The 26,224-nt window shown below is 46.1% G+C and overlaps 1 protein-coding gene across 1 annotated transcript in view; it reads right to left on the bottom strand.

Annotated features, from left to right (window-relative positions):
- LOC134351188 (sialic acid-binding Ig-like lectin 10) overlaps nucleotides 1-26,224 on the bottom strand; it is a 40,124-nt gene that overhangs the window by 6,942 nt on the left and 6,958 nt on the right. Inside the window, exons 3-5 of the mRNA XM_063057298.1 lie at nucleotides 24,978-25,271; nucleotides 8,610-8,888; nucleotides 7,416-7,709 (exon numbers count right to left, since the gene is read on the bottom strand). Coding sequence (XP_062913368.1) covers nucleotides 7,416-7,709; nucleotides 8,610-8,888; nucleotides 24,978-25,271 — 867 coding nt within the window. The remainder of the gene's footprint in view (nucleotides 1-7,415; nucleotides 7,710-8,609; nucleotides 8,889-24,977; nucleotides 25,272-26,224) is intronic.

Raw genomic sequence — 26,224 nt, 5'->3', positions numbered from 1 at the left:
CCCTTCCGTTGGTTCTCCATCAATTTCCTTGGGCCTCATCTACTCCCTGCCCCACTCCAAGTCCACTCCATCCTGCTGTCTACGACCTCTCCTTTCTGGCATCTTCTCTCGACATCTCTTGTCGAAAAAATGATCCCGATCACTTCTTTCTCAGACACACAAGAGAGAAAACACTCCCGTCATTGGACGGCACACATTCCAAAGCCCCTGTTTTCTCTAGCCATAATGCAAACACTGCTGCAACAGATAAACTATTACATTAGCAGTGAAACCTTTCCCAGGGCTTTACACTCTCCCCCCACCAAATTTTGTCATGTCTTTATGACATTGAAATAATTTGCCAACATTTCCTGCGAAGCACAAAGTTAAACCCAGGTATAAAATGCAGTGACATAGCTCCCCACAGGGGTGGGGGCCGCACTCTGCTCCCCCGGTGCTACATAGGCCAGCCTATCCGGTGGTCTCCTGATTCTTTCAGATCTCCGTACCCCCTCATTTACTTCTTCATGTTCCGACACTACTGGGGATACTTCCGGTCTACTTGGCGAGGCCTCCCCCAGTCTATCATTCGTGCTCTCCTGCAACTCAGACCCCTCTGTCCCTTAGCTGAGCCCTGCTTCATTCCTTGCAAGGTCGCAGTGTAACCGAGGCTGTCCACATTACCCCCCGCCCCCAACCCCTATTTCTCCTGACAGCGTGAGAACGGTTGGGAATCTCTTTCTCAATCAGTGGGGAGATAGCAAATGGCAACATATTCCCCACCCTCAGTTCCTCATCCTCCGAATCAGTAACCCACTCAGGAGTGGGGGCCGGTCCAATCTCTCTTGCTATTGATCTTTCAGTTGCCCCGCGACACCGTAGAGTCCTCTTACTAGGTGTAGGCTCCAGGTCAGGCTTGGGGTCAACCTGCACCTCTTGTTCTAGAGGCAGAAGGTGGTTCTGATATAGAATGTTGACAAGCCCATTCCCATCCTCTGGTTTCATCAGTAAAACTGGTACATTTGGCATCTGACTCTCCACTACATAGGGTGTAGCCACCCAGCTGTCAGGTATGCTTCCCAGGTAGCCCCAAATTCCTATGAAAACTCAGTCTCCCGGCATGAGTTGGGAGAACCTAACATTTTGATCATACCTCCTTTCTGAGCCTTCTCAGCCATACTACCTTCTCGACTCACTTCTCAGATCAGACACATACTTCAGATAAGTCTTCAGTGGTAGGTCATCCTCATCTGTCCCAAAACAAAGGTCGATATGTAACCTCGCCTCGTGCCCAAACATCAGATAATATGGTGAGTACCCAGTAGCTTCACTTCGGGTTCAGTTGTAACAGTGGACCAGATGTCCAATATGTTGATTCTACCTGCTCTTCTTGCTGATCTCCAAGGTTTCGAGGATATCCTGCAAGGTCCAATTAAACCTCTCGAACTGGGGATCACCTTGTGGGTGATAAGGAGTAGTCCTGGACTTCTCGACTCCGAGCATGCTCAGTATCTCATGGATGAGCCTACTCCCGAAATCCCATTCCTGATCACTATGTATCCACCTGGGGAGGCCGTAATAAATGAAACACTTCTCATAGCTCGAGCACCAATCATGAGTTGGAGAGCTATGACAGAAGAAACGGCGCACAGGTCCGGGAGCAAAGATTTAAATGGGAAAGCTTTGCGAGAACTCAACTATAACCGGCGCACCAATCATAAATTTGAGAGCAGGGAAGGTTCAGGAATAAAAGGAAGACACGGTCATTAACGGAGTGGTCTGAGACAGAGTGGTAGGTCTTTGGCTCCTTCGGGCTTCGATAAGGTAAGTAGGTTGGTGGACTATGTATTTTCCTTGCATTTCCTTTATCTGGGGGAATAGACAGCATGTCTGTTGGGTTAGTACTTTGAATTGGTTGTCTAGGTGTGGGAATCCTGGAAGTCTTTCAGTCTTCCAGATGGCCATATTTGCGCCTGGTGCACCGGGATGCAGCTCCTGAGAAACCGTGTTAGGGATCTGGAACTGCAGCTTGATGACCTACAGCTTATTAGGGAGAGTGAGCAGGAGATAGATAGGAGCTACAAGGAGTTAGTCACCCCGAGGCTGCAGCAGTAAGACAGATGGGTGTCTGCCAGGGAAGGGAAGAGCTCAAATAGTAGAGAGCTTTCCTGTGGTAATCCCCTCAGTAATAATTATCTCGTTTTAGATGTTGGGGGCAGGGAGCGGGTGACCTGATAGAGGACAACCATGGCAATCAGGTCTCTGGCACTGAGCCTGGTGCAGAAGGGAGAGAAAAGATGAGGAATGCGGTAGTCATAGGGGATTTCATAGTGAGTGGAAAAGACAGGAGGTTCTGTCAGCCTGATAGAGGTACCCACATGATCTGTTGCCTCCCAGATTCCAGGGTACGGGATGTCTCTGATTGGGTGCAGAGTATTTTGAAGGAAGAGATTGAACAGCCAGAAGTCTTGGTACACGTTGGAACCAATAATATAGGTAGAAAAGGGGAGTTGGTCCTGAAGACTGAATTCAGGAAGTTGGGTGGGAAGCTGAAAAGCTGGACTTCCAGGGTAGCAATCTCAGGATTGATGTCTGTGCCACGTGCTAACGGGAGCAGGGATAGGATGATCGGGCGTATTAAGGCATGGCTGAGAGACCGGTGTAGGGAGCAGGGCTTCAGGTTCCTGGATCATTGGGGCATCTTCTGGGGCAGGTACGACCTGTGCAAAAAGGATGGGTTACACCTGAACCCAATGGGGTCCCATATCCTAGCAGGCAGGTTTACTACATCTGTTAGGGAGGGTTTAAAGTAGTTTGGCAGGGGGATGTGAACCAGTGTGAAAGGGCTGAGGAAAAGGAAAAGAGAAATAAATCAAAGATAGCGTGCAACAGAGAAAGTAAGAAGTACAGGCAGGAGATGAGGCATAATCACAGACAGTGAGATGATATAGAACAGAAAGCAACAAATAATGGACTGAACACGAGGAAATCTGCAGATGCTGGAATATCAAGCAACACACATAAAATTTGCTGGTGAACGCAGCAGGCCAGGCAGCATCTATAGGAAGAGGTACAGTCGACGTTTCGGGCCGAGACCCTATGTCAGGACTAACTGAAAGAAGAATGGTCTTGGCCCGAAACGTCGACAGTACCTCTTCCTGTAGATGCTGCCTGGCCTGCTGCGTTCACCAGCAACTTTTAAACAATGGACTGAAAGTGTTATATTTGAATGCACACAGCATAAGAAATTAAATAGACAATCTTGATAATTTAGCTACAGATTGGCAAGCATGATATTGTGGCCATCTCTGAAACTTAAAGGATGGCTGCCACTAGGAGCTGAACATCCAAGGATATACTGTGTATCAGAAATACAGGTTAGTAGGCAGAGGGGATAGTGTGGCCCAGTGCATTATATTAAATTGTTAGAAAGGGATGACATTGGATTGGAAGGTGTAGAGTCCCTATGGGTTGACTTAAGAAATGGAATGAGTAAAAGGACTCTAATGGCAGTTGTATACAGGCCTTCAAACAGCAGCCGGGATGTGGAAAAGAAATTACAGCAGGAAATAGTAAAGCATGTCAGAAGAGCAATGTCATAATAATCGTTACGGACTTTAACATGAAAACCAGGCTAGTACTGGACCTCAAGAGAGAGAATTTGTAGAAAGCCTAAGGGATAGCTGTTCAGAACAGATTGTTGTTGAGCCCACTAGGGGATCTACTGTGCTGGATTGGGTGTTGTGCAATGATCTGGAGGTGATAAGAGAGCTTAAAGTTAAGGAATTTTTAGAGAACAGTGATTACAATATGATCACGTTCACTTTGGACTTTGAGAAGGAGAAATTAAATTCCAGTGTGTGGAATAAAGGAATTTACAATGGCATGACACAGGAGCTGGCAGAAGTTGACTGGAAGGGGACACTATCAGGAAGGGCAGCAGGGCAGCAATGGCTGGAATTTCCGCAAATACTAAGGGAAGTGCAAGACAGATATATTGCAATTAAGAAGACATTTTTGAATGGAAGAAGGACACTACCGGGCCTGACAAGTGAGGTCAGGGACAAAGTAAAAGCTAAAGAGAGGGCATACAGGGACGTCAAAGCTAATGGGAAGATAGAGGATTGGAAATTATTTAAAAACTTGCAGAAGGAATCTAAGAAGGTTATTAGGAAGGAGAAGATGAATTATGAAAGGAAGCTGGCCACTAAAATCAAAGAGGATACTAAAAGCTTTTTTAAGTATATAAAGGGAAAAGGAGAGCCGAGGGTAGATATAAGACCAATAGAAATTGACACTGGATACAGTACATTGTAATGAGAGACACAGAGATGACAGAGGAACTGAATGAATATTTTGCATCTGTCTTCACAGTGGAAGACATCTGCAGTATACCGTACATTCACGAGTGCCTTTATGTAAATGGTAAAAGAGAGTTGAGGGTAGATATAGGACCAAACAAAAAATGATGCTGGAGATATTGTAGTGAGAGATGCAGAGATGGCAGAGGAAATCAATACATATTTTGCATCAGTCTTCACAGTGAAAGACATCTGTAGTTTACCGGACATTTCATAGTGTCAGGGAAATGAAGTAGGTGCAGAAAAAAATTACGACTGAGAAGATGCTCAGGAAGCTTAATGGTCTGAGGGTGAATAAATCTCCTGGACCTGATGGAATGCACCCTCGGGTTCTGAAGCAAGTAGCAGGAGAGATTGCGGAGGCATTAAAAATGAACTTTGAAGAATCGATAGATTCTGGCATTGTACCAGATGACTGGAAAACTGCAAATGTTACTCCGCTATTTAAGAAGGGTGGGAGGCAGCATGAAGGAAACTACAGAGCTGTTAGCCTGATATCAGTGCTCAGGAAGTTGTTGGAATCGATTGTTAGGGATGCAATTACGGAGTACCTGGAGGCACATGACAAAATAGGCTAAAGCCAGCATGGTTTCCTGAAAGGAAAATCCTGCCGGCTTAACCTACTGCAATTCTTTTGAAGAAATTACAAGCAGGGTAGACAAAATAGATGCAGTATACGTGGTGTACTTGGATTTTCAGAAGGCCTTTGACAAGGTGCCACACATGAGGCTGCTTAGCAAAATAAGAGCAGATGGAATTACAAGAAAGTTATTCACATGCGTGGAGCATTGGCTGATCAGCATAAAACAGAGAGTGGGAATAAAGGGATCCTATTCTGGCTGGCTGCCAATTAGCAGTGGATTTCCACAGGGGTTGGTGTTGTGACTATGGGATTAATAGATCTGTGGATAAATTTGCTGATGATACAAAGTTAGGTGGAGGAGCAGGTAGTGTTGAGGAAACAGGGAGCCTGCAGAGAGACTTAGATAGTTTAGGGGTATGGGCAAAGAACTGGCAAATGAAATACAGTGTTGGAAAGTGTATGGTCATGCACTTTGGTGGAAGAAATAAATGGGAAGACTACTATTTAGAGGGGAAGAGAATTCAAAATGCAGAGTTGCAAAGGGTCTTGTAACTCCTTATGCGGGATACCCTAAAGATTAACCTCCAGGTTGAGTCGGTGGTGAAGAAGGCGAAGGCGAAGTATATAATATAAGAGCAGGGATGTGACGTTGAGGCTCAATAAGGCACTCGTGAGACCACACTTAGAATATTGTGTGCAGTTTTGGGCTACTTAATCTTGAAAGTATATACTGACATTGGAGAGGGTTCGGAGAAGATTTACGAGAATAATTCCAGGAATGAAAGGGCTACCGCATGAGGAAAATCTGGCAGCTCTTGGGCTGTATTCCCTGTAGTTCAAGAGAATGAGGATAGATCTCATAGAAATACTCCGAATGTTAAAAAGGCCTGAATAGATTAGATATGGCAAAGTTATTTCCCATGGTAGGGGAGTCTAGAGCAAGATGGCACGATGTCCAAATTGAGGGACGTCCATTTAGAACAGAGATGCGGAGAAATTACTTTAGTCAGAGGGTGGTAAATCTGTGGAATATGTTGCCACAAGAGGTTGTGGGGGCCAAGCAATTGGGTGTATTTAAGACAGAGATAGATACGTTCTTGATTAGCCAGAGCATCAAAGGGTATGGGGAGAAGGCATGGGAATGGGGATGACTAGAAGAATTGGATCAGCCCATGATTGAATGGCGGAACAGACTCAATGGGCCAAATGGCCTTCTTCTGCTCCTATATCTTACAATTTTACGGTCTTATGGTTAAATGAAAATCTGTTTTTGGAGACCTGTGTACAATCAAGGTGTTTCGATTGATTGTTGTAAAAATGCATCGGTATCTGAAAGGTCCAACTGTTGGTGAGGCAGGTCCTGGCAAAAACTAAACCATGAAGAGAAATGAATATGCTAAGCAACTCGGTGAAAAGGTTATTGAAAAGCACAAGTCAGGAGATGGATGCAAGAAAATTTCCAAGTCACTGACTATCCCTTGGAGTACAGTTATGACAATCATCAAGAAATGGAAAGAATACAGCACAGCCATAAATGTGCGTGGATCAGACTGTCCTCAAAAAGTGAGTGACCATGCAAGAAGAGGTCTAGTGAGGGAGGCCACCAACAGACCTATGACAACTCTGGAGGTGTTACATGCTTCAGTGGCTGAGATGGGAGAGAGTGCGCATACAACAACTGCTGCCCGGGTACTTCACCAGTTGCAGCTTTATGTGAGAGTGGCAAACAGAAAGCTACTGTTAAAAAAAGTCACATGTGGGAGACTCTGAAGTCAGGTAGAAGATGGTTCTATGGGCTGATGAAACAGAAATTGAAGATTTTGGTCATCTGAATCAACGCTATGTTTGGCGTGAGCCAAGCACCACAGATCAGCAAAACGCACCATCCCTACCATTAAACATGGTGGTGAGGGCATCATGGTGTGGGGATGCTTCACTGCAGCAGAACCTGGAAGGCTTGTGACGCAAAACAACACATTTCACGGGAGGAGCCGATGATATTGGACCTGATTCAGATTCTAATGTAATACCCAGGACAGTTGGCTTTTCTTTGCCAACATTTTCTGGGAGAGAGAGATCCATGTGTTCATTCCCAATTTTGCTTGGGCTTTATCCTCAGCACATTGAGGGAAACAGCTAAATCCTTGGATAAGGGCTGTGGGGTCTTAAAGAGGAGACAAGAGTGTGATTCCCATCTAACCGGCACATTTCACCATCCCAATATATTCCTCAGCTTGTGATATATGGTTTTCCCAAGGGAAGCAGGGCAGCCAGTCTGTACACAGCAAGATCCCACTACCAGCAATGTGACGGCAATCATTATTGGCACCGGGATGTTGGAATGAACTACCCTCTGGCTATGCAATTTTCCCCATCAACTGGGAGGGAAGACAGAATTTTCTCACATAGAGCTCGAGTGGAAGTCAGAGTGATTTGCTGAGGTTAAGCCGGCATTCCGCTGAATGGAGAATATTTCTCAGAGATATCCTCACCTTTCATCCACAGGGACACCATGAACATGACCTCTCCATGCTGGTTTCGGACGGTACAGAAGGCGGTCACATCCTCCTCTCCCACGCCCACACCCAAGGTCAGCGAGCCAGTCACCTGTTGCCCGTCTTCCACCTGCCACGTCTGGAAACGACCGTGCGTCTGGTTCCCCCTGAGGTTGGCGAGGGGGAGATGCCACGTGAGCTGTCCGGGTGGGTTAGATTTGGCCAAGCACACACATGAGATGACCTTGAGGGTCCGAGTGCATCCTGAGTCCGGAGAAATTTCAGGCTCATCTGGGAAGAAAGATACAGGCAGGTGATGTTGGTAGTGCTGATATATTGTAATGGTACAGTGTAACTCTGAAACTTCAACTGTCCTCTGTTGGACACTCCTTTCCATTCTATGTAATCTGAGGCTGTCCCCATTTTGATGATTTGGATATCTCTCCTCCGAATTCAGAGATCCTCTACTGCATATGACTGCTGTTACATGTGAGTGTTTGAGTTACTGTCGCCTTCCTGTCAAGTTGAGCAATTCCGGCTATTCTCTTCTGACCTCTTTCATTAACAAAGTGCTTTCAGCCAGAGAACTGCTACACTTTTTCTTCTGTTTGCTTTCACACCGTTCTCTGTAAACTCAAAAGACTATTATGTGTGAAAACTCCACGAAATCAGCAGCTTCTGAAATCATCAGGCTCTTGAACAAAAGGGGACTCTGTATATCGTTATTTCATGCTCATTATTTGTTAAGATGTATTTATATCTGCATTTGCACAGATGGTTTACAGTTAACAGTTACTGTTCTATGGATTTCCTAAGTCTGCTTGCAGAGAACGAATCTCATGGTTTGTATGTGGTGACATGTATGTACTCTAATGATAAATCTTACTTTGAACTTTGCTCTCAAACCACCCTGTCTGGCACCAACAATCACTCCATGGTTAAAGCCACTTACATCATATTTCTTCCCCATTCCACTATTTGCTCTGAATAATAACACAATCTCTTAACCTTGTCTGCATACTTTTATGCATTGAGTTGCCATCACATGATTCACTGATTAGGTATTTCCATTGATGATCAGGTGTACAGGTACTTAATAAAGTGGTCTCGGAGTGTGTATTGTGTATCAAAGGATAAATAGTCCACAGACTTTGCATTTGTACTTAGAGACGTTGCAATGCACACACTTACACTCCACACTGAGGGTGATGGCCCTCTCCACTGTCCCGTGTTCATTCTCCGCCACACACTCATAGACTCCGGCCTGCTGGGGTGTCACCTGAGGAAACTCCAGCCACAGTTCTTTGCTAGAACTTGTTGTGGTCAGTGTGACATTCAGATGTCTCCACGTTAGATTAGACTCTGGGAAGCTCTGGACTGAGCAGAGGATCGATGTAGGAATCCCTTCCTTCATACTCACCCAGGAAATGTTCACGTTGTTAGAAGTGATTGAAATATTCTGTGGGGCATCTAATGAAGACAAATAAAGAGTTAGGCATGAGAACACACGGTGTAGAGTAAGATTCCATGTGTCAACAACCTGAATGATTTCTAAAATCAATTCCTTTCCACCTTTGCATTCCAATGTACATAGAATGTAGAAAGGTACAGCTCAGAAACAACCCCTGTGGCTCATGAGGTTATGCTGAGCTAATTATTTGCAGAAACCAAATCCCTAACTAAGCTAACCTGTTCTGCCTACAAAATGTCCATATCCCTCCATTTCCTGCACATTCACATGCCCATCTTAGTGCCTTTGAAACACCTCTATCTTCACCACTCCTCCAGACAGAACATTGCAGACTCTCTCAGCTCGCTGTACAAAAAAGAAACTTCTCCTGTGAATCTTCTTTGTCTTTCGGCATTCTCATCTTCAATGCATGGCCTCCAATATTGAACATTAGAACCACGGGTAAAAGATACTGACCATCTATTTTTGCTCTGAGATCTCCACTCAATCTCTGGAGAAAACAATTTGTATGTCCAACCTTTCCTTATTGCTCTTGCTACCTCATCCAGATTGAATCCTCTTCTTTGCTCTCTCCAAAGCCTCTGCACCCTTCTTATAATGAGGTAAACAGAACCGAATGCAATACTTCACGTAGGGTCCAAACAAAACTTTATTCAGCTCTAAAATAACTTCGCAACTCTGAAACTCATAAAGGCCAACATGCCTTACACCTTCTTTCACACCCTATCAAACTGTTGGGAGCTATGAACTCATATCTCCAGATTCCTCTGAGCAAGCATTGTTAAGGGTCCTGCTATTAACAGTTCCTGTCACTTTACACCTGATCTTCCAAACTGAAACACCTCACACTTGCTTCAATTCATCTCTGCCTGCCGCTTCTCTGGACCAATCTAAAACTGATCTGTGTCCCACCTAATCTTTTCGTAAGAGAAGGCAATGCAGGTAGGATCAACCCATCCCCCAGTAAGGGGCAACGTGTTTGTATGTGTGTGTGTGTGTATGCACCTGTGCGTCTCCACTGAGGGAATGCGCTGGAGGGAGGAGTGAAAGAGAGGGAAGTAAGGAAGTGTGCTGGAGGAGAGGATGGAAGGATGTCTGGGCAATAATTGAGGGTCAAGGGGGAAATGGTTAATGCAGGGGGAGTGAAAGAAACTGAGGACAAAGAGAGCGGATGAAGGGGAACGTGTGAGCGTAATTCTCTGTCTGATAACACATCTGGATCTTAGAGGCACATCTGAAAATTGAGTGTGTACTTGCACGTGTTGTATCAATGTGGGCTTCTGCAACTATAATCACGTTTGTGTATGCATCACAGTTCCTTGTGTGATCACACGTGCATGGAGCTGGTGAATACCAGCACCTCCCATGTGCAATGATGTATCTGCGTTTGGGCGGCAGGTAGTGGATAGCACAATGCTTTACGATACAGATGACCAGGGATCATTCCAACCGTTGCCTGTAAAGAGTTTTGTACGTTTTCCCCGGAACCACGTGAGTTTCCTCCAGGTGCTCCAGTTTCCTCTCACAGTCCAACGATGTACCGGCGAGTTGGTTAATTGTTGTTGCCATTCCTTCTCGTGCCTTGTGGCACATCGGGCGACACTTTTTGCCATTTCTGTAGCATGTGTCTGTTTTTAACGAGGCCGAGTTGCTAGCTCGACGCTCAAACCAACACGGACGGATGGAAAGCGTGCAAGGAGCTGGCCGGATTAACACTCGGGACCAGTTGCTGATACCACTACAGCAACGACCCGTTCAGTAGGTTAATTGCTCATTGTAAATGGTCCCGTGATTAGGCTACGATTAAACTGTTGGATTGCAGGGTGGTGTGGCTCGAAGACCTGGAATGGGCTATTCAGCGTGTATCTCAATAAATAGATACATGGATTTAGAGAGAACTGTTGGGCTGTGCCCACCCACGCACATTCCACAGTGAGCGTTATTGCCCTTTCCGCTGTCCCGTGTTTATTCTCTGCCACACACTGATAGTCTCCGGCCTGCTGGGGTGTCACCTGAGGAAACACCAGCCACAGCTTGTTGCTGGAATGTGTTGTGTTCAGTGTGACCCCGAGACGTCTCCACCTCAGGTTCGATGCTGGGAAACTCTGGACGGAGCAGAGGATCGATACAGAAATCCATTCCCTCATATTCACCCAGGAATTGTTCACGCTGTTGGTAGAAGTGATTGAGAAATTCTGTGGGGCGCCTAAAAACAAACAGATGGTTAACAGTGCAACAGCTTCGAAACAATATAAAAATGATAACTCGGTTTTAAAAAGTGAACTGGGCCTGTTGGCACGTCTGCGGAGTAAGACATCACGAAATGAGTTGGAGGCAGTTCTTTGTGGACTTGCGCGTATGAGGAGCGTTTGATGCTCCGGGTCGATACTCACTGGACTACAAGAATGCGGGAGAATCTCATTGAAACTTATCAAACATCGAAAAAGCCTATACTGGGAGGATGTGGAGATAATATTTACTATAGAGTTGTAGGTCGAGGGCCAGGTGGAACAGCCTCTGACTAGAGGGACGTCCATATAGAATGCAGATGAGAAGGCACTTCTTTAGCCAGAGGGTGGTGAATCTGTGTAATTCATTGTCACATACGGCTGTGGAGGACAAATCATTGGATATATTTAAATTGAAGTTGATAGGTTCTTGCTTCGGGTGTCAAAGATTATGATGATTATAATTATGATTATGAGAACGCGCAGTCCCCTTTTATTGTCATTTAGTAATGCATGCATTAAGAAATGATAAAAATGTTTTTCCAGAATGATATCACGAAAACACATGACAAACCGACTTAAAAGCTAACAAAAAACACTTAATTATAACATATAGTTACAACAGTGCAAAGCAATACCGTAATTTGATAAGAACAGACCATGGCCATAGTAAGAGTCTCAAAGTCCCATCATGTCACGCAGACGGTAAACCCCCAGCACCACCAACTTGCCGATGCAGCATCCCGGAAGCATCCGACCACAGACCGACCCGAGTCCGTCCAAAAAACTCCGAGCCTCCGACCACCTCCCGACACCGATGCACCAAGAACCATCTCTACCCAGCGTTTCGACCTCGGCCCCGGCAACAGGCGATACGCAAAGCCGAGGATTTGGGGCCTACGTCTCCAGAGATTCTCGATCGCACAGTAGCAGCGACAGCGAAGCAGGCATTTCAGAAGTTGCTCCAGATGTTCCTCTGCGCTTTTAGGGCTGTCCCCAGCAAATCCGGATTGATGCATGGCCCCCTAGTTACACATACCGCTGTCATTCGGAACGGCCGCGCAGGGATTAACAGAGAATGGGGTTGGGGCTGTAACAAATCAGCCACGATAGAATTCGCATAGCAGAGTCGATGGGCCGAGTAACCCAATTCTGCTCCTAGGTCATACGGTCCATGGTCCAAATTCCTCGTCACAAGCTCACCGCGAAGGAAAGCCCTGCACGGTTTACGGTGGAAGTGTTATCCAGTTTGAAGGGCAGAACAGGGACGGTGCGGAATCGGAGAGACAATACCGAGGGAGTGACGTGGGCAAAGATGCAGAGCTGAGCATTATCAATGGATTGTTGTCATACTGAGGGAGCGCCGCTCTGTCGGAAGGGCGAAACTGAGGAATTCTTTTACCGTGGGAGGGGCGATACTGAGAACAAGTCACACTGTGGCAGTTGTGATACTGAGGGAGCGGCGACACTGAGGAAGAGTCACACTATGGCAGTGGTGATACTGAGGGATGGTCACACTGTCGGAGCGCTCTCTCCTATATTAAAAATAAGGACAAAATCCTAAAAGGACCGGTTTAGAGAGCTCCAGAATATTTGGGGAGTGCATAGAGTCATCTTGACAATGGGCTAGAGAGGTTTCTTTCCTGCAAGGGCCCGGTTTTTGAAGTTTTCGGTCCGTGTTTCTCGTGCGCTGAGCAGTGGCTGCGGCTGATGGAATGCCAATGTTCGAGTCTTTAACTTTGTCGGGAGTGGGAACGGATTAATTCCGTTTTGAAACAGCGGAAACCCTTCTCGTTTAACTTACCTAGCCCAGGGCGATCGGGAAGAATTTGTAGTGGCCGGCGAAAGAGCGGATTGAACTGGGAGACGCCTTCGTTTCTGCAGCAGCACGGATGGCGCTGAAGTTTTTCAGCCGGACGGACATCCCAGTTCTATCCACGGATAACTCCCTCTCTGAACTGTTACTTTTTGAGAGATGATTTGCTGGGGTCTCGCTGTGTTTAATCCCAGCGGCGCTATCGAGTTGTGGACTGAGCCGTGACCGTCGTGGAGTCGTACAGCTCCAAGATGTCGGCATCGCCGTCGTATGTGGAGACTGCGGGCTCTGGAGTTACGTTTCGCGAAGTTGGTCACCCTTTCAAATTAATGGCTCGAAAAATGCTGCATTCTACTGTACCAACTTCAGTCAGGAGGAATGACGCTTTAAAATCATGGCTGAGATTGTTCGGGGTCATGAATGTGTTGTTCCATCTGGGAAATTGAACGGGAAGACCATTTTCTTTCTGCGGTCTGCGAGAGATGTGTTTCTGGCTCCGAGTAGAGGGTTAAAGGCGGGGACGGTTTCCATGACGGTGGAGCCAGTGTTGGTCCCCATGCAGGTGGTTATATTTTCCAACATCCACCGCCATACCCTTGATACGGCCCTCCTCCCCGCCAGCTCTCTCTGGGTGAAGTGCAGTCAAGTATAACACCATTGCGGTACGGCCCCTTCGCGGGATTTTGACCTCCTTTTCTCCTTTCTGCCGTCTGCTTATGCAGTTGGAGCGGGGTAGGATGTCGAGGGAAACTTTCAGGTATAATTTCAAGGGGAATGTTACACGATTCCAGGCTACCGGCCGCCCACGATGCAAATAGTTTGGACATATCCGTAACGGCCAGCCTGTTAACTCCATCACGATGGCACAAACCGGCGCCGCTGCACCCCTCTTTCTGTTCCTCCTGTCGCCCCCTCCCACCTTCTCCCCGTGCCCGTGGCGATAGAGGTCGGTGATGGGCGCAGCACGGATAAAAACGAGGGATGGGTTCAGGTAGGAATGCAGGGGAAATCAAGAAACATCTCGAGGCTTCTACCCCTGCGAAAGGGCGGGCAGTTCCTGTTAAACCCGACACAGAGGGCCCAAGGCATCTGGGTTCCAATAAAGCCGGGAAGGGGGAAGTGGTACCGGAGCTGCGGACACATCCGAAATGGAGGTCAGCGTACCTCAGGACAACTGTGGTGCCTGAAGGAAACCAGGGATCACACGAAGAGATGGATTTACCCTTCGGTTAAGGCCGGATGCTCAGATTATGTCTCCCCAGAGCTGGAGGATAGTCCTAACGTACAGTAGCTCGCAGATACGGCCGCATCTTCTGAGCATGCGTCCTCCAGGCTGGCGAGTGGCACCGTAGTACAGGGTGGTGGTGGTGAGCGGGGAACAAGCCCTGCCCGACGTCGGGGAATGAGGAGCGATGTTTTGGTAAAAATGCAATATTTGGCGGACGATGCTGACAGCCGGTATTGAAATTATTTCAGAAGGCACGGTAGGTTTAGAGCCCAGCGGCCCTCAACATCCGTCATGCCGGCGGCCCAGTCCGCGGCGGGAGCTACGCACAGCGAGGTGGCTTATGGCAGCTCGGAGATACTTGTTTAAAATGAGAGCTTTGCGGGCGTTCTGTGTCATTCCGGCGTACAAATCAGCGGCAGGAGCAGCGCAGAGAGGCGTAATTAAATGCACAGAAGGGACAAGCGGAACAGCCATTGTTGAGAGTGGAACAGTGCTGAGAGTGCGAATGATAGGCTTTGGCTAGAAAAGGAGGCTTCAGCTCGGAAGAGGCGTCGGCTCTGGCTCGGTTTCCGGGTAAGTTTCTGTTAAGTTTCCCCTTTTTCTTACTGTGTCAGGGGTAGTAATGTAGATTAAATGGCCGTTGTGTGTTCTGAAAGCCAGATGTTGCAGTCATAGGAGACCCAGAGTCTCCCAGGGAACTACATCTGCATGAAGTCCATCCAGCTGCTGCTCCTTGAAGACCATGTTGGGGATCTGGAGGAGAAGCTGGATGACCTTCGGCTTGTATGGGAGAGTGAGGATATAATCGATTACAGTTACATGGAACTGGTCACCCCTGTGTTGCTGGAGGAGGGGGTAATTGGGTGACTGTCAGGAGACATGGACATCTGAAAAGGCAGTTAGTGCAGAGCCTCCCTGTGGCCATTTCTCTCAATAATTAGTATACCGTTTTCGATACTGTTGTGGGGAATGACCTCCCAGAAGAATGCCATGGAGACCAGGTTTACTGGCACTGAGCATGGGTCCATGGTACAGAAGGGAAAGAGGGAGTAGAAAGGCGTGGTAGTGATTGGGGAATCAATAGTCAGGGGATCAGACAGGAGATTCTGTGGATGTGAACAGGACACCAGGATGGTTTGGTGCCTCCCAGGTGAGGGGGTCAAGGACATCTCGGTTCGTATCCACAGTATTTTGGAGGAGGCAGTGCAACCAGATGTCTTGGAACTGTGACGAAAGACCAAGTTATCAGAAGATTGATGCTGATAAGAGAGACAAAGAGAGAAACATTCCAAATGTTAATGAGAGACGAGAGAGGTTAACGAAAAGAGGCACAGTTCCGAGTATTGATAGACCGATTGCTTTGAACCTGAACTGTTTGAAGTTTGATGGACAGGCGATACCCCAGCGGGGGGATAAAAGGAACAGGTTCGCTAAGGCAAGACACATCACGAGATCACGAGATAACGAGACCCTGGAAGTGCGGTGTGCCCCCACAAGTTGGTGTGAGTTTTGGTGGTCTAGTCCCGGGACCGACCATAGACGCACAGGGTGAAAAGGTACGATTGGCGGGAACCTGGTGTGTGTGTCCGCCCTTGCCTGGGTGCCGACTTCACCGCGGAAGAACGATCGTATCCGGAATGGAGGGGTCACAGTTGGTGACCTCAGAAGACAGTAAAAGGGCTTGCCCGAAAGCTAACTGCGAGGAACATCAAAGGTCTGTCTGAATTCGATTTGCATATCATCATTCGCTCTCTCTCTCTCTCTCTCTCTCTCTCTCTCTCTCCAACGGCACAACAGCGATTGCTGCGAACTGTACTGAGCCGAACTGAACTCTGCGTCACTTGAGACTGATCATTTTTCCCCTAGACTGCGATAGAGCTTGTTTGATTCCTATCATCCTAGTACTGTGTACATGTGTTTTTTTATCATTGCTAACCTGTTGCATTTATATCCTTACGATTAGAGTGCTGTGTTACTGATTTCTTTAATAAAACGTTCTTAGTTCCAGTAATCCAGACTCCAACTTAGTGATCCATTCCTGCTGGTTTGGCAACCCAGTTACGGGGTACGTAACATAAGTGGGGTTCTCGTCCACGATTTTGAACGCTAAATTTGGGACGGGGTAAATTGATTGGGTTAAAATTCCCGAAAGAAAGAAAGGGCAAACAGCAGAAATGGAGATTAAGGAATTTCCAAAGGCGCTGACCTTGGAGGCATTAGAAGATGCCAGGAAAGCGGAATTGGCAGCTGTGGCCAAACGGTTGAATCTTTTTAAGGGGAAGTCGACAATGAGGAGAACGGAGATGGACAGAGCACTATGTATCTAAAGGTGTGTTTCCCCAAGGGGAGCTGGAGGTGGTGTCTATGGGCAAACCTGGTGCAGATTGAAAAATTGAGACTCGAGCACGAGTTCTGGGTAAAACAGTTGGAGCGAGAAGAGAGGGACAAACAGTTGGAGCAAGAAGAGAGGGACAAGCAGTTAGAATGAGAAGCGAGAGACAAACAGAGGGAAAAGGAACTTGAGCTTGAGAAGTCAAAGATGACGGCAGCATAGGGGCCCATGCCGAACCAAGGTGGAGGGTTCAGGATGACCCAGGAGGTTAGACTGGTTCCCCCATTTGAGGAGACCAATGTTGATCGGTACTTTCTCCATTTTTGAAAAAGTTGCTGCAAGTCAGGACTGGCCGAGGGATAAGTGGGCTATTTTGCTTCAGAGTGTACTTAAAGGAAAAGCCCAACAAGCTTACTCGGCCTTGTCCGCAGAAGATGCCCAGAGGTATGATGTGGTGAAAGAGGCCATACTCAGGATTTATGAGTTGGTCCCAGAGGCATACTGGCAGAGGTTCCGGAATGCGAGGAAGCAGTGGGGGCGCATGTATTTAGAGTTTGCCCGTGAGATGCAGATGTATTGTGAGCGTTGGTGTGCCTTGAAAGTGGTCAATGGGGATTATGACAGACTGCTACAGCTAATCCTGATTGAGCAGTTTAAAGGTTGTGTCTCTGAAGGTATGAGACGCTACCTAGATGAGAAAGAGGCAGACCCCTTAGCCGCAACTGCTAAGTTAGCGGATGAGTACGCGTTGACACATAAAACGAAGTTTACCCCGAGTAAAGGCTACCAGATTGGTAGTCAGGACGGCGGAGAGAGTCCACCAGAAAAGTCAGAAAGTAAGCCAGGGACAAGTGAGAGGGATAAGGTAGACCGGGAGCAGTTTGGTAGGAAGTCTCCTGGGGTCGTATGCTATAATTGTGGGAAAGTCGGACACTTTGCGTCCAGGTACTTTTCCCCAAAGAAGGAGACGGGGAAAGGGAAAACGACGGTTCCAACTGGCTGTATTGAGCTGGTAAACAAACCGCTAGGGAAGAAGAGATCTGATAAAGTTCAGGAAGGGCGCAAGAGGTTTATCTCGGCTGGATTGGTGTCGGTGAAGGAGGGGTTAAACCCAGTTCCAGTACGAATCTGAGAGACACTGGAGCTTGTCAGTCATTGATATTAGAGAGTGTGTTAGACTTTAGTTCAGAGACCCAGACTGAGGAGGTCAGGGTGATAAAAGGCATTGGAAAAGGGACTGAAGCAGTACCTTTGCACCAGATACACCTAAAAAGCGACTTGATCTCCGGACCGGTCACGATCGGGGTGAGGCCCGAACTACTGATGGAAGACGTGGAGGTCTTATTCGGTAATGACCTCGCCGGTGGAGAGGTGTACCCAGCAGTAAGACTGACAAGCAAACCTGCCAGGATTGAGGCCCCGCCCATGGACTCACAGGTTTATCTCATTTGCACAGTGACTCGGCGCATGTCCAGAAAGGCTGCCGAAGCGAATGTAGATTTAGCTGAGACATTTTTACCAGCCTTGTACCAGGAGGGGTTAGAAAGTGAAAAGAAGCAGTGTAGTGAAACTGAAGTTAAGGTAGACTTATCATTAGCAAGGAAGGAATTTGTACAGGCACAGGAGCGAGACAAGGAGCTGATGGTTTTGGCGGAGACAGCTCTCTCTGAAGCAGAATTAAAAAGGGAGCCAGTGGGCTATTATGTGAAGGAGGGAGTACTAAGGAGGAAATGGAGACCAAGTACCGTGCCTGCAGATGAGGAATGGGGAGTGATAGTGCCGAAAATTTATGGAGGTGAGATTTTTAACCTGGCCCACAAGATATCCCTCGGTGGACATTTTGGGGGAGGAAGACAGTCGATAGAATCATGAAAGAGCTTTACTGGCCGCACAGGAGGAAGGATGCTATTGACTATTGTAGACGAGAGCTAACGCAGTTACAGACTTTTGATATGCTAACAGCTTGCCACGATAGGTGAACAGACCTAGTCGGTGTTATCATGAAAATTAATGAGACTAGGGTGCCACCTGATAAGGGGAAAACCCATTTTGAAAAGATAAGTATGGTGCCGACCAGATGGGAGAAGTCAATTGTTTTGGCCAGCTTTGTTGATAAGGTCTCTCCCTTAACCCCCGAACAGAGCGACCCGCTAAGACAGCTAATTAAACGACACACACTCGTATGTCTGGATGTCCCGAGGCGATGCAAAGAGCCAGGACATGGTGTTGTTGTCACACCAGGTCAGCCTAGTGAGCAATATCCCTATAGGATGATTAATTCAGTGACAAAAGGGCAAAAGAACGCAGGAGCGTATATTGGCGATTTAGTGGTCTGGAGTAACACGTGGGAGGAGCTGTTTAAAAAGCTGTTTGAAGCCAGCCTGACAGTGAACCTGCAAAAAGTGAATTCGGCCCCGGAAAGATCACTTGTCTGGGATTTGTGGGAAGACAGGGGCAGCTGGCACCGATGCAGGCTAAGGTGCGGGCTATCTCTGAAGTCCCCACCCGACAGAAAAGAGAGCCCCGAGAAGGTTCTTGGGGACGGTGGGGTACTATCGGAAGTTTTGCAAAAACTTTGCGGATATTACCCTCCCTCTTACTAAGCTCCTGCAAAAGAATGTGAAGTTTGTGTGGGATGACCCTCGTTATCTTTGTCCGGGACAGAAACCATTGAGAATTTACACTGATCACAAGCCATTAGTGTTTTTGCCCACTATGAAGTTTGCTAAATTGGAGCCTGGTCTTAGAGGATTATTAAAATAACACCTATAAAAGGAATGGAAAGGTGATTGTTGACTGTCTGTCAAGGTGTTGACAACTTAAAGTTCTCTGTATTAGCCAAATAGCTGATGACCATGTATATTTGTGTGTATCTAATAATGTATTCATGCCTATAATTTTTACCCCGGTAAAAATCCTTTGAAGGATAGGGGTGTGACGAAAGACCAAGTTATCAGAAGATTGATGCTGATAAGGGAGACAAAGAGAAACATTCCAAATGTTAATGAGAGACGAGAGAGATTAACGAAAAGAGACACAGTTCCGAGTATTGACAGACCGGTTGCTTTGAACCTGAGCTGTTTGAAGTTTGATGGACAGGCAATACCCCAGCAGGGGGATAAAAGTAACAGGTTCGCAAAGCAAGACAGACACTACAAGATCACGAGATAACGAGACCCTGGAAGTGCGGTGTGCCCCCACAAGTTGGTGTGAGTTTTGGTGGTCTGGTCACAGGACCGACCATAGACGCACAGGGTGAAAAAGTACGATCGGCGGGAACCTGGTGTGTGTGTCCACCCTCGCCTGGGTTCCGGGTTCACCATGGAAGAACAATTGTATCCAGAATGGAGGGGTCACAATTGGTGACCTCAGAAGACAGTAAAAGGGCTCGCCCGAAAGCTAACTGCAAGGAACATCAAAGGTCTGTCTGAATTCGATTTGCATGTCATCATTCGCTCTCTCTCTCTCTCTCTCTCTCTCCAACGGCACAACAGCGATCGCTGCGAACTGAACTGAGCTGAACCGAACTCTACGTCACTTGAGACTGATCATTTTACCCCTAGACTGCGATAGAGCTTGTTTGATTCCTATTATCCTAGTACTGTGTACATGTGTGTTTTATCATTGCTAACCTGTTGCATTTATATCCTTACAATTAGAGTGCTGTGTTATTGATTTCTTTAATAAAACTTTCTTAGTTCCAGTAATCCAGACTCCAACTAAGTGGTCCATTTCTGTTGGTTTGGCAACCCAGTTACGGGGTACGTAACAGTCCATATTGGTACCAATGACATAGGAAGGAAAAGTAAAGAGGTCCTGAAAAGAGAATTTAGAGAGTGAGGGGAAAAGCTGAGAATGTGGACCTCCAATTTCTGGATTGGTCTTGTGCCACGCGCCAGTAAGGGTAAAAACAGGATGACTGGGCAGATAATTGTGCGGTTGAGAAGTTGATGCAGGTGGCAGGGTTTCAGGTTCTTGGATCATTGGTCTGGGGGAGGTATGACCTGCAGAAAAGGAATCCGAGGGAGACTAATATTCTTGCAGGCAGGTTTGTTATAGCTGTTGAGGAGGATTTAAAGTAATTTGGCGGTGGGGGGGATGGGAACTAATAATGTAGGGACTCAGGGTAGGCCAGATGGCAAAAAAACAAAGACGGCATGTAGTCAGACTGTCAAGAAGGATAGGCAGATGAGAAGTCAAAATTGCAGCCAGCAGGGTGAGTATCAGTGACTAGAGATGCAGAGTCAAAAAGGGTAACAAATGGAGTAATTAAAGTGTTATAACTCAATGCATGGAGTCTAAAAAATAAAATGGATGATCTGTTTGCACTTTTATAGATTCTCAGGCATGATGGTGTGTCCATCAGTGAATCGTGGCTGAAGGATGGTTGCGGTTGGGAGCTGAATGTCCAAGGTTACATATTGTATTGGTGGGATAGGAAGGTAGGTGGAGGGGATGGTGTGACTCTGCTGGTAAAGTATGGCATCAAATCTTTAGAAAGATGTGACTTAGGATCAGAAGATGGTGAATCCTTGTGTGTTGAGTTAAGGAACTGCAAGTTAAAAGGACTCGGATGGCAGGTATATTCAGGCCTCCAAACAGTAGCTGGGATGTGGACTACACATTACAATAGTAAATGGAAAAGATGTATCAAAAGGGCACAGTTATGATAGTCACGGGAGATTTTAACTTGCGGGTAGATCGGGGAAAATCAGGTTCATAATAAATCCGATGAGAGTGAATGTGCTGAATGCCTGCAAGATGACTTTTTTAAAGCAGTTTCACATTGAGCCTTCTAGGAGATCTGATATGCTGGTTTGGGTGTTGCGTAAATGAACCAGAGGTGATCAGGAAGCTTAAGATAAAGGAACCTTAAGATGGAGTGATCACAATTTTTGCCTGATTGAGCTCAACTTGAAATTTGATAGGGAGAAAATAAAGTCTGACAGAGCAGTATTTCAGTGCTGGGAACTACAGTGGAATGAGAGAGGCATTGGCCAAAGTAAATTGGAAGGAGATGCTGGTACGTATGACAGAGGAGTAGCTATGGCTTGAGTTTCTGGGAAAATGAGGAAGGTGCAGGATAGGTGTATTCCAAAATCAAAGAAATACTCAAATGGCAGAATAGTACAACTGTGGACAACAAGGGAATTCAAAGCTAATTTAAAATCTAAAGACAGGGCATACAACAAAGCAAAAATTAGCAGGAAGACAGTGGATTGAGAAGATTTTAAAAACCTACAGAAAGCAAATAAAAGAATCATTAGTAGGGAAACTATGAAATATGAAAGCAAGCTAGCAAACGATATCAAGGTGGATAGAGAAAGCATTTTGAAGTATATAAAAAGAAATATAGAGATGAGAATGGATACAAGACCATTAGAAAATGAGGCCGGAGAAATAATAACAGGGGCCAAGGAGATGGTTGGTGAACTAAATGAGTATTTTGCATCTGTCTTCACTGTGGAAGACATGAGCAGTATGGCAGGTGTTGACAGATGTTAGGAAAAAGAAGTGAGTGCAGCTTCTATTACAAGGGAGAATGTGCTCAAAAAGCTGAAAGACCTAAAGTTACATAAGTCAGCCGGACCAGATATACTGCATCTTAGGGGTGTGAAAGAGGTATCAGTAGAGACTGTGGAGGCATTGGTTATGATCTTCCAAGAATCATTGGACTGTGGCATAAAACATAGGAGGAGAATTAGGCCATTCAGCCCATTGAGTCTGCACCACTATTCCATCATGTCTGATCCCTGATCCCACTCAACTCCTTACACCTGCCTTCTTGCTGTTTCCTTTGATGCCTGACCAATCAGGACACAACCAATTACAGTCTTAATTTTGCGCACGGGATAGGCTTCTATTGCAGTCTATGGCACAGCATTCCCAAATTTACTAATCTCTGGCTAAAAAAAAAAATCCTGCTTACCTCTGTTCTAAAGGGTTGTCCCTCAATTTTGAGGCTATCCCTGTAGTTCTGGATAGGAGCCATCCTCTCCATGTCCACCCTATCGAGTCATCTCAACATTCAGCCTGACTGGTGTCTTGTAAAGGCTCAGCATTATCTCCTTGCTTTTATATTCTATTCCCCTTGAAATAAATGCCAACATTGCATTTACCGCCTTTACCACAGACTCAACCTGTAAATGAATCTTCTTAGAGTCTTGCACAAGGATTCCTGATTCCCTCTGCACCTCTAATGTTTGAACCTCTCCATTTAGATAATAGTCCACACTATGGGTCCTTTTATCAAAATGCATTATCATACATTTCCCAAAACTCTCTTCAATCTGCCACTTTTTTGGCCATTCTTTCAATTTGTCTAAGTCCTGCTGCAATCGCATTGCTTCCTCAGCACTACCTACCTCCCACCTATCTTTGTATCATCCACAAAGCCATCAATTCCATTATCAAACGGTGTGAAAAGCAGCGGTCGCAATACTGACCCTGAAGCACCTCTAGTCACCAGCTGCCAACCAGAAATGTCCTCTTTTATTCCTACTTCTGCCTTCTGCCTGTCGGCCATTCCGTTATCCGTGTCAGTATCTTTCCTGTAATGCCACAGGATTTTATCTTGTTAAGCAGGGTCATGTGTAGCATCTTATCAAATACCTCCTGAAAATCCAAGTAAATTACATTCACTGCCTCTCCTTTGACAACTCTGCGTGTTACTTCGTCAAAGAACTCTTAACAGATTCGTCATGCAAGGTTCCCCTTTACAGAAACCATGCAGACTTTGACTTTTTTTATCATTATTCTCCAAGTACCTGGAAGCCTCATTCCTAATAATGGAATTCAACACTCCCAAACACTGGGGATAGGCTAACTGGCCTATAATTTCCTTTCTTTTGCCTCCACCCCCCACCCCCACGTGAGGGGGAGTGACATTTGCAACATTCCAGTCCTCCAGGACCATGCTAGAATCAAGGGATGGTTCTGGAAGACTGGAAAATTGCAAATGTCACTCCACTCTTTAAGAAGGAAGAGAGGCAGTAGAAAATTATAGAGCCATTAACCTGACCTCCGTGCTTGGGAAGATGTTGCAGTCAATTGTTAAGGGTGAGGTTATGGAGTACTTGGTGACACAGGACAAGATAAGATAAAGTCAGCATTGTTTCTTTAAGGGAAAATCTTGTCTGATGAACCTGCTAGAATTCTTTGAGGAGATGACAAGTAGGAGAGATAAAGGGGAAGCAGTAGATATTGTACAGTTGGATTATCAGAAGGAATTTGACAAGGTGGCACAAATGAGGTTGCTTTTCAAGTTTAGAACCCATGGTTAGAGCATTGGCTTATTGGTAAGAGGCAGAGAGTGGGAATAAAAGAATCCTTTTCTGGCTGACTCACAGTGACTCGTGGTGTTCCAAGGGGTTGGTGTTGGGACCACTCTTTTCTGCTGCATATCGATGATTTGGATAATGGAATAGATGGCTTTTTGCCAAGTTTGCAGCGGTTACGAATATTGTTGGAGGGGCAGGGAGTGTTGCGGAAACAGGAAAGGGGCAGAAGGACCTAGACAGATCAGAAGAATGGGCAAGAAAGTGGCACATGAGATACAATGCTGGAAAGAGCATTGACATGCACTTTGGCAGGAGAAATAAATCCGCAGAGTATTTATGTAAAAGGAGAGAAATTCCAAAAATCTGAGATGCAAAGGCAGTTGAGAATCCTTGCGCAGAACATTCTAAAGGTTAACTTGCAGGTTCAGTCGGTTAGTGATGAAGGCAAATGCAATGTTAGCATTCATTTCAAGAGGTTTAAAATATGATAGCAGGGATGTGATGCTGAGGCTTTATTAGGCACTCGTGAGGCTCCACTGTGAGTATTGTGAACAGTTTTGGACTCCTTATCTAGGAAAAGATGTGCTGGCTTTGAAGAGAGTTCAGACAAAGTTCACAAGGATGATTCTGGGAATGAAAGTGTTATCACTTGAGGAATGTTTGATAGCTCTGGGCCTGTGCTTGCTAGAATTTAAAAGGATCAGGGTAGATCTCATTGGAATCATTCAAATGTTGAAAGGCCAAGACAGAGTAGATATGGAAAGGATGTCTAGGACAAGATGTGGGGGAGTCTAGGATAAGAAGACATGACCTCAGGATAGTGGGACGTTAATTTAAAACAAAGAGGCGGAGAAATTTCTTCAGCCAGAGGTTGGAGAATTTCTGTAATTTGTTGCCAGCTGTGGAAACCAGGTCATCGGGTGTATTTAAGGCAGAGATTGATAGGATCCTGATTGGCCACAACATCAAAGGTTATGGGAAGGAGGCCGGGAGTGGGGATGAGGAGGGAAAATGGATCAGCCATGACTGAATGATGGACCATATTCAATGGATCAAATGACCTAATTCTGCTCCTTCGTCTTATGGTCTTCTCATGGATATTCAGGGCAACATTTCGTTATCCTCCTACTGAAATGTGCAGAATATTTCTGTGTACTCTGGGGAGTATTGCTGTACCTGTCTGATAAGTGGTTTCCATACTTACACTGCACAGTTAGTGTGATGGTCTGCTCCGATGAAACAGATGGGTATCTGACTCTGCAGGTGAGACTTTGCCCGTGGTGCTTGAGTGCTGGGGTCATGGTCAGGACAGAAGTATATGTCAGAGTGTCGTTCCACCGAATTACACTGCTTGAAACTGATGGTGGTACATCAGTGGGGGTGACCCAGGTTAAGGTGGGTGACGTTCCATCACACGTGGTGTTGAAGATGCAGGTTATGTTCACAGACTTTCCTTCAACAAGTTCAGCAGCAAATATCATGGGTTTATCTGTGAAATCTAACACAGAGAAATGGATCCTTTCAGTTCAACATCACCAGATGCATCAGTTCAGAAGGAAATCCCAGTTCCACAAGAGAAAGTATGTTTACAGGATAATCCCAGAACAATGAGGATACAGTGTGAGGGAAAGTTGAACAGTGTGGTGTTCATTAGCGTTCTGAAAGCTGTTGAGAGGGGAAATGGGAAACAGAGTCCTCCACTGAGAGCCACAATATCACACAGTCACTGATACATCCAGTGGGGTCCATCCTTCCCCAGACAGTGAGATATGGGCCAAGTGGACTTGGTTATGGTGGGGATGAGTTCAAAAAGGTCCAAGTAAATTTATTAGCAAAGTACATATCAGGTTGTCACGATATACTCTACGACCTTGAGATACTTTTCTTGCAAGCATTTAGGGGGTAAACAGAAATTGAATAGAATTTACAAAAGTCTACACAAGCAGACAAAAACAACAGGAATTCTGCAGATGCTGGAAATTCAAGCAACACACATCAAAGTTGCTGGTGAACGCAGCAGGCCAGGCAGCATCTGTAGGAAGAGGTGCAGTCGACGTTTCAGGCCGAGATCCTTCGTCAGGACTAACTAAAGGAAGAGTGAGTAAGGGATTTGAAAGTTGGAGGGGGAGGGGGAGATCCAAAATCAAAATCCAAAATTTTGGATCTCCCCCTCCCCCTCCAACTTTCAAATCCCTTACTCACTCTTCCTTCAGTTAGTCCTGACGAAGGGTCTCGACCTGAAATGTCGACTGCACCTCTTCCTACCGATGCTGCCTGGCCTGCTGCGTTCACCAGCAACTTTGATGTGTGTTACAAGCAGACAAAGACTGACAACAAAAAGACAAATTGCAAATTCAAAAGATACAGTACTGTAAATATAAATTGTAAAGTGTCCTTGAAAGTGAGATTGTGGTGCAAAGTAGTGGTGCTTGATGATATCCACCCCATTTC

This window comes from Mobula hypostoma, chromosome 8 (assembly GCF_963921235.1).
Source record: "Mobula hypostoma chromosome 8, sMobHyp1.1, whole genome shotgun sequence".
NCBI lineage: Eukaryota > Metazoa > Chordata > Chondrichthyes > Myliobatiformes > Myliobatidae > Mobula > Mobula hypostoma.
Note: the sequence above shows the minus strand (reverse complement) of the source record. Positions and strands in the feature narration are given on the sequence as shown.